Here is an 8,985-nt window from a genome sequence, read left to right on the forward strand (position 1 = left end):
TCTTTTTGCGCAACAATGGTGGAATTGGTGATCCTCTTACCATCTTGGCTTCTGAGAGACACTGACACTCTGAAAAGCTCTTTTTATACCCAATCATGTTGTCAATTGACCTAATTAGTGTTAATTGGTCTTCCAGCTGTTCGTTATATGCTCAATTTCCTTTTTCCAGCCACTTATTGCTACTTGTCCCAACTGTTTTGGGATTTGTTGACACTGTGAAATTTTGAATCAACATATTTTTCCTTTAAAATGTTACATTTACTCAGATTAAACTTTTGATCTGTCATCTATGTTCTATTACGAATAAAATATTGACATTTGCCATCTCCTCATCATTGCATTCAGTTTTTATTCACAATTTGTTTAGTGTCCCAACTTTTTTGGAATCCGCTTTGTATCTATCTATCCATCTTTCTATCTATCTATCTATCTATCTATCTATCTATCTATCTATCTATCTATCTGTCTGTCTGTCTGTCTGTCTGTCTGTCTGTCTGTCTGTCTGTCTGTCTGTCTTTCTATCTATCTGTCTGTCTGTCTGTCTGTCCATTGGTCGGTCTATCTATCTGTCTGTCTGTCTGTCTGTCTGTCTGTCTGTCTGTCTGTCTAGCTTTCTATCGGTCTGTCTGTCTGTCTGTCTGTCTGTCTGTCTGTCCATTGGTCGGTCTATCTATCTATCTATCTATCTATCTATCTATCTATCTATCTATCTATCTATCTATCTATCTATCTATCTATTTTTCCATCTATCTATCTATCTTTCCATCTATCTATCTGTTTGTGTATTTATCTGTGTATCTACCTTTCTACCTGTCTGTCTGTCTGTGTATCTATCTGTCTGTCTGTCTGTGTATCTGTCTGTGTATTGGTCTAACTATCTATCTAAATAAAAAAGCTAATGCTAATGCTAACCCCTCTCTCCAGTTCTCTGAAACTCTTCCTGCATACAGCTGATTGACGTTCTGCAGACGGACGTTGTGTATGAAAGATCAACAGCAGCAATAATAAGGATTTTATTGAAGGTTTTTATTAGAGTTCTGGACAGATGTTCTTCTGAATAATCTCATCTCCCACTGTCCTTCACCAGCTCTTTATTTCTTCCAGTCCAGTGGGGTATTTTACTGCTGTCCTGCTGTTCCTCAGGAGCTCCGTTCCAGCGTGTCCAGCTCTCCAACATGTAGCTTCACTGGTTTTGGTCTGATCTTCTGGACCACCAGCGCTCGTCTCTGATTTAAAAGGTGAAATCAGTAAAAGTTAGCGTGCAGGTTCTTGATGGTTCTTCGTGTCTCTCATGTCGTTCTTACAAAATACTTTCTCATATTTACCTTGTTTGTTCTCCTTCTTATAGTTGATTTTACGTCCTTTTCCACGAGTTCCTCTCCTGATCTTTTTCCTCTGTATTGGTTGAGGTACGAGGTTCATCATTCTCGGCTCTTCAAAGCATCTGAGTTTCTGCTCTTCAGCAGCTTCCACCGGAGCTTCAGCTCTCGTCTCTACTTCTATTTCTATTTTAAAAGCATCAGAACTTCAGTGTCTGTGTTCTTGTTTTATAGTAAAAATGTTGTGTTTTCATTTCTTACTCAGAAGCTGCTTGATCTTCATCTCCAATCTTTTATTTTCCATCTGCTGATTTGAATCTTCAGCTCTGACTTGAGCGTCCATCATATTCAGGACCTCGTTACCTGCTGAAAAATGAAGAAATTTCAACGATTAGCCTGCTGGATCATTTCTGTTAGAACTTTTAGTCTTTTTCCACCATTTTATTGTGTTTGTATTGTGGAATCTGATCTTCTCGACTGCAGAAGAACAACAAATGTTATAAAGATGCAGCAGAAACAATCTCATGGGCCTGGTGCTCTACACAGATAAAAACTGGTTACCTTGGTGGTGAGACCTGCACAGACCTGCTTCCACCAGAAACCATCAAGAATCTGAATCTGAACAGACTTTCACACGTCTATTATCATTTCAGTTAAACTAAAGTAGGTAATGACTTTTGGATTCGTCCTTCAGTTCTGATCTTGTGTTTCATGGTTCTGTATTTACCTGGAGGTACGAGGTTCATCATTCTCGGCTCCTCAAAGCATCTGAGCTTCTGCTTCTCAGCAGCTTCCACTGGAGCTTCATCTCTCGTCTCTACTTCTATTTCTATTTTAAATGTATCAGGACTTCAGTGTCTGTGTTCTTGCTTTATAGTAAAAATGTTGTGTTTTCATTTCTTACTCAGAAGCTGCTTGATCTTCATCTCCAACTCTTTCAGTTCAGCTCTGGCTTGAGCGTCCATCAAATTCGGGACCTCGTTACCTGCTGAAGAATGAAGAAACATCAACGATTAGCCTGCTGGATCCTTCCTGTTAGAACTTTTAGTCTTTTTCCACTTTCATATTGTGTTTGTATTGTGGAATCTGATCTTCTAACCTGAAGGTTGGTTGATGTTTGCTTCAGGTTCATGCTGGTGGACGTTTTTAGACATTTCAGCCACTTCTACCTCCAGGTCCGACATGTTCAGCATTTCATTTTCTTCTTTAACATAAATAAATATTGATATTTATGAAGCTGTAGCATTAATACAACGACGAAGGTTCAGTTTGTGGTTTTATTCTTAAATTTGATCCAGATGTGCGTTACTCACCCAGAGGTTGGTTGTTCATCACCTCGATTCCATCTAGATCCTCAAGAGCTTCAGAATCCGTCTTTTCATCCTCCACCTTTACCATCGATTCTTCAACTTTAACATCTAAAAATACCAAAAACCTTTTAATCATTTAATTCTTGATGTTTGTTCTTGCTGAAATGCTGAACTGATCCTCACATCTAATGATCGTCTACAGTCCGTTACTCACCCAGTGGTTGACCTTCAGACCTCAGCATCAACTCTTCCAGCTGACACTTGGTGATCTGTGTGATGGTTTCAGTCTCCTCCTCACCATCCTTCTCTTTCATCACCTGGTTTCCTGCTTTAAAGAGAAAATTCTGACATGAGTTCACAGCTCGTTCTTCTGACCGTGACGTCCATCCATCGTTCCTGTTACTCACCCAGCGGTTCATCGTGTGAGTCCGTCTCATCCGAGCGGACGTTCATGATCTCCACAGTGGCTTCAGCTTCAGCTTCCACCATGGTCGTGATTTCAGACCCTGAAACAAGAGTAAAGAATGAAGAACAATGCAGTGTGAGGGGTTTTAAGTGTTAATGGATCTTCATGACTTTGAGAACGTTGGTGGTCACTCAGCAAACATGGACGAGATCAGAACATGAATCAATACTGAACATGTAAATATTTAAAGGTAAAATCAGTAAAATAAGCTGTGTGGGTTCATTCTGGTTCCTCGTGTCTCATGATGCTCTTATTATGATCTCCTGTTTACCTTGTTTCTTCTCCTTTTTATAGTTGATTTTACGTCCTCGTCCACGAGTTCCTCTCCTGATCTTCTTCTTCTTTTGCTTGGTTGGATCCACAGTGTTGTTACCAGGATCGTTTTTCTCACCCTGAACTCGCTCGTCAGCATTCTCAGTCTCATTCTGGAGGACGTGGGTGAAATCTCCACCAGCTTTGGACTGGGCTTCTCCCTCCATCACCTCCAGCATCTGGTTTGCTGATGGAATAGAAAGATTATGAACATTTAGCAGCTGGATGGTTTTGATCAGATCTGCTGTACAGGATCTGCTGTTAATTGGATCTGATTTATAGATCATTTCACCACCATGAAGATGCTCGTGATGATCTTCAGCCTCATCCATTACGGTGTTGTTAATCTCTTTGCTGGCTTCAATCTCAGCTTCCACATCCATCACATCTCCAGTCTGGTTTCCTGTTTAGACGTGAAGGAATCATTGAGATGTGGGTTCTCTTGGTGGGGCTCGATTATATGAGCAGCTCTCAGTTTACTTTACTCACCCTGAATCTTCTCACCAGATATTTCACGCTCCATCAGGGTCTGCATGAACTCAGTGCGGCCTTCAAACTCAATGTTATTGAAGGTCTGAAGATCCTCAGTGCCTGTCTCTTGCTTGTCCATGTCTGTATGGATCGGAACTTCAAGAGCTTCAGGCTCAGCTTGAGGATCTTTCACGTTCTCGCTCACGTTGGTGTCCGTGTGCTCAGCGAGAGCTTCAGTCTCAGCTTCACTCTCAGCTTCACTCTCTCTCAGCTCCAAAAGCTTCACAACGTTTTCCTCAATCCCATCCACATCCGTGTCAGCCTTCATTTGCTCTTTAAGAGCTTCAGGCTCAACTTGAGGATCTTTCACATTCTCGCTCACATTGATGTTCGTGAGCTCAGCAAGCGCTTCACTCTCAGCTTCACTCTCTCTCAGCTCCAGAAGCTCCACAGTGTTTTCCTCAGTCCCATCCATGTCAGCCTTCATCTGCTCTTCAAGAGCTCCTGCTTCATCTTCCTTATTCCTCTCTACATGGGGCTTCATTAGCTCGTTCAGTGCTTCAGCCCCAGCTTCGTTCATCTCATCCAGCATCTGGTTCTCTCCATCACACCAGGAGATGCTTTCAGATGTACGGTTCAATACATCCATCAGACCTTCATCGTCCTTGTACTCAGCTTCAGCTTCAGAGCACGTCATCACTTTAACAGCTTCTCCTACAATAACAAACACAATTTTATACAAGCCAGATTAAAAAATCTGCACTAATGTTTGTGTGCAGTTTAATAGGTTAAAATGAATCATTTTGAAAGCAGGAATAAATACACTATACGGTCAAGAAGTATTTGGACACCTGACCGTGAGCTTGTTAGACATTTCTTAAACGAATGCTCTTAAAATAGTGTGATAATTAGAAGGCGTGTCCTAATACTTTTGCTCATATAGTGAAGCTCAGATCTTCAGCTCCTGGTCTCATGTGTAATTATGAATCAATATTTATGATTATTGTTCCAGCTGTGTGTTTATCTATCAGAATACATTCATGTTCTCACCCTGATGCTGGCTAATCATCTTCTTATCGTCTCCAACATGGTCAGAGATCTCCAGTCCACCAGCATCAATGTTCTCCCAGCTGCTTTCCTCAGGAACCACCAGCGGCTCCACAACATCACCGTTATCACCTGACCTCTGAGGATCTTCTCCCTCTTTAACCTCCTCCTGAAGCTTCCCTTCACCCTCTTCCTTACGCTTCTTTCTGAAGATCCTCCTCAGTTTCTTCATGCTCCACATCTTCTTACGTTTTTTGGGTTTGTTACTCTCGGTCTGGTTCTTGGGCGTGGCCGGGTCGGACCGATCCGAAGAGCGGCGACGGAGCCTCGACCACCAGCTACGCAGACAGTTCATCACAGCGACTGTTCACATCGACGTCCAGACACAGAATGATCCAGAACACCTGAACACACTGAAGTACCTGCAGCTCCTCTATTGTGACATCACACATTCTAACCATGCTGAGATGTAGCAGGTTCAGGGGAACAGAGCTGAAACTGAACGTTACACACCATCATATTAATGTCTGTTTATCTGTCTGTTTATATTTTCATACTAATATTACACTTATGATCCTCTAATATCTCACTTTTACACTCAGTTCTTTTAACTGAAATGTTGATTTACTCTAAATCTGATCTTTCATCTCATCCACACACTGATTATAGTTCATATCATATTTAATATCATTAGATTTGATATTATTTTATTAAATGTTTCTGTTTTGTTTCTTTTTTAATTTTATTTCTGGAATCTGAACTGCATTAGAGCTATAAAACAGGAAGTGCAGCTCATCTCCTGCATTTAATGAACCTCTGAACACTTGATCCTGAAAATACTACACTTTCAATTCTAAATCAAAACATGAACAAATTTTAGCCAGTTTGTGTTAATCCTTTACAGAAAGTTAAGAAAAATGAATATTAGGCTTTTAAAAAAAATAGCAGTGCCAGCATTTTTCTTTAAAAACTCAAAAAATGTATCTATAAACTGAAAATGTTTGAGGTTTCACTTTACTTTAAATTACTGAACTAATATTCAGTGGCGTAACAATTGTTTCCGAGATCTGTGTTGCATGTAGTCGACCAACTTCTGGCACCTCTGCACAGGTATTCCAGTCCAGGATGATTAGATGACATTCCACAGTTCTTCTGCAGTTTTGGGTTTTGCCTCAAAAAAACGTGTTTCAGACGTCAGCCCACAAGTTCTCTATGGGATTGAAGTCAGGGGATTGGGCTGGCCACTCTATTACCTCAGTCTTGTTTGTCTGTAACCAAGATGTTTTGGGTCATTGTCATGTTGAAACACCCATTTTAAGGACATTTCTTCTTCGACATAGGGCAACATGATCTCCTCAAGTATTTTGTTATATTTAAACTGATCCATGACCCCTCGTATGTGATAAATAGACGTAACACCATGGTATGAAAAACATCCCATATCATCATTTTGTACCACCATGCTTTACTGTCTTCACAGTGAATTCAGTGCTTGGGGGTCGTCTGACATACTGTCTACGGCCACTAGACCCAAAAAAAAAATTTTGCTTTCACCAGTCCACAAATGTTGAGCCATTTCTCTTTGGACCAGTCAATGTGTTCTTTGGGAAATTTGAACCCATTCAGGACGTCTTTTTCTTAACAACGGAACTTTGCAAGGAGTTCTTGCTGGTAAATCGTCTTCACTTAATCATCTTCTGTACTCACTGGTAACTTCAGATGTTCCTAATCTTTCTGGTGGTGATCATTGGCTGAGTATTTGCCATTCTGGCTATTCTTTGATCCATTCGAACAGTAGTTTCATGCTTCCTTCTGCGTCTTTCAGGTTTTGGTTTTCACTTTTAGGCATTTGAGATCATTTTAGCTGAGCAGCCTAGAATTTGCTGCACTTCTCTGTATGTTTTTCCCTGTACTATCAACTTTTTAATCAAAGTACGCTGTTCATCAGAACAATGTCTGGAACAACCCATTTTACCCAGTATTTCAGAAGGAAATGCGCTATGACCAACATGTGCAACATTTGAACAACCCCCTTTCAATCAATGCTTCGATTACTCAGAATGAGTGGGATGCATGTCCTAATTGTTGGGTTTGTTTTGTTTTCATTACTCTACTACACTTTCAAGTCAATTATTTGCTATGTAGAAATATCACTTCTACTAAAAACAGTGATTCATCAGGTTAATGGTGTTGGACTGCTATATTTTTTGAACACCACTGTATATACAGTGTATCACAAAAGTGAGTACACCCCTCACATTTCTGCAAATATTTTATTATATCTTTTCATGGGACAACACATGTCCAAATTGTGCCCAAAGTGTCAATATTTTGTGTGACCACCATTATTATCCAGCACTGCCTTAACCCTCCTGGGCATGCAATTCACCAGAGCTGCACAGGTTGCTACATCACGGAGCTGGTGGATGTTAGACACCTTGAACTCCTCCACCTTCCACTTGAGGATGCGCCACAGGTGCTCAAATGGGTTTAGTCCATCACCTTTACCTTCAGCTTCCTCAGCAAGGCAGTTGTCATCTTGGAGGTTGTGTTTGGGGTCGTTATCCTGTTGGAAAACTGCCATAACCCAGTTTTCGAAGGGAGGGGATCATGTTCTGTTTCAGAATGTCACAGTACATGTTGGAATTCATGTTTCCCTCAATAAACTGCAGCTCCCCAGTGCCAGCAACACTCATGCAGCCCAAGACCATGATGCTACCACCACCATGCTTGACTGTAGGCAAGATACAGTTGTCTTGGTACTTCTCACCAGGGCGCCGCCACACATGCTGGACACCATCTGAGCCAAACAAGTTTATCTTGGTCTCGTCAGACCACAGGGCATTCCAGTAATCCATGTTCTTGGACTGCTTGTCTTCAGCAAACTGTTTGCGGGCTTTCTTGTGCGTCAGCTTCCTTCTGGGATGATGACCATGCAGACCGAGTTGATGCAGTGTGCAGCGTATGGTCTGAGCACTGACAGGCTGACCTCCCACGTCTTCAACCTCTGCAGCAATGCTGGCAGCACTCATGTGTCTATTTTTTAAAGCCAACCTCTGGATATGACGCCGAACACGTGGACTCAACTTCTTTGGTCGACCCTGGCGAAGCCTGTTCCGAGTGGAACCTGTCCTGGAAAACCGCTGTATGACCTTGGCCACCATGCTGTAGCTCAGTTTCAGGGTGTTAGCAATCTTCTTATAGCCCAGGCCATCTTTGTGGAGAGCAACAATTCTATTTCTCACATCCTCAGAGAGTTCTTTGCCATGAGGTGCCATGTTGAATATCCAGTGGCCAGTATGAGAGAATTGTACCCAAAACACCAAATTTAACAGCCCTGCTCCCCATTTACACCTGGGACCTTGACACATGACACCAGGGAGGGACAACGACACATTTGGGCACAATTTGGACATGTTCACTGTGGGGTGTACTCACTTATGTTGCCAGCTATTTAGACATTAATGGCTGTGTGTTGAGTTATTTTCAGAAGACAGTAAATCTACACTGCTATACAAGCTGTACACTGACTACTCTAAGTTATATCCAAGTTTCATGTCTATAGTGTTGTCCCATGAAAAGATATAATGAAATATTTGCAGAAATGTGAGGGGTGTACTCACTTTTGTGATACACTGTATGTATATGCAGATAATTTCCTGCATTTAATGAACCTCTGAGCCTACCACCACTCAGAGGTGCTATCAACTGGCAGGTCATGATTGGCTGTGTCCAATGGGGTGACCAAAGCCCTGTGTCTAGTGTGTCTAGTGTTTTTCGTTGGGCCCGTACCCCCTGTTGCAACCCAACCTGGATAAACCGGTTAATCAAAATAAAATAAAAAAATAGTAAATGAGCCATGACCTTTGAACAAGCTGCATTTTAGTAGATGTAGCTCACAGAACTGCTTCTTAAAAACCAGCAAAAAAAACCCGGCTGTGTACTGTGACAGTATACACCAATCAGCCATAACTTTAAAACCACCTCCTAATTTCTACACTCACTGTCCATTTTATCAGCTCCACTTACCATATAGAAGCCCTTTGTTGTTCTACAATTA

The 8,985-nt window shown here is 41.5% G+C and overlaps 1 protein-coding gene across 4 annotated transcripts; it reads right to left on the reverse strand.

Annotated features, from left to right (window-relative positions):
- Positions 1-997: 997 nt before the first annotated feature.
- Positions 998-5,301, reverse strand: LOC134311745 (myb-like protein X). Of its 4 annotated transcripts, none has more exons than XM_062993405.1 (13): positions 4,929-5,301; positions 3,912-4,592; positions 3,700-3,810; positions 3,367-3,594; positions 3,037-3,135; positions 2,844-2,957; positions 2,633-2,737; positions 2,419-2,523; positions 2,224-2,307; positions 2,047-2,148; positions 1,581-1,685; positions 1,326-1,505; positions 998-1,226 (listed from the first exon to the last, which is right to left on the reverse strand). In XM_062993405.1, exons 1-13 carry the CDS (start codon positions 5,278-5,280, stop codon positions 1,081-1,083), a joined length of 2,412 nt encoding a protein of 803 aa, XP_062849475.1. In that variant the 5' UTR covers positions 5,281-5,301; the 3' UTR covers positions 998-1,080. The 4 variants fall into 4 exon arrangements, with proteins under 4 accessions (XP_062849475.1, XP_062849474.1, XP_062849473.1 ...); XM_062993404.1 differs by having other exon boundaries at positions 3,703-3,810; positions 3,897-4,592; XM_062993403.1 differs by having other exon boundaries at positions 3,897-4,592.
- Between the last annotated feature and the right edge of the window lie 3,684 nt (positions 5,302-8,985).

This window comes from Trichomycterus rosablanca, chromosome 4, assembly GCF_030014385.1.
Source record: "Trichomycterus rosablanca isolate fTriRos1 chromosome 4, fTriRos1.hap1, whole genome shotgun sequence".
Lineage (NCBI taxonomy): Eukaryota > Metazoa > Chordata > Actinopteri > Siluriformes > Trichomycteridae > Trichomycterus > Trichomycterus rosablanca.

What these genes read in the sequence shown, in the direction of transcription:
- LOC134311745 (XM_062993403.1), bottom strand. Translation starts at nt 5,280, where the DNA reads ATGAACTGTCTGCGTAGCTGGTGGTCGAGGCTCCGTCGCCGCTCTTCG. An exon ending in ATCTGGTGAGAAGATTCAGG is followed by an intron (nt 3,811 to 3,896) that starts GTGAGTAAAGTA and finishes ACGTCTAAACAG; the next exon opens with GAAACCAGACTGGAGATGTG. An exon ending in GAAGATCAAGCAGCTTCTGA is followed by an intron (nt 1,506 to 1,580) that starts GTAAGAAATGAA and finishes CTTTTAAAATAG; the next exon opens with AAATAGAAGTAGAGACGAGA.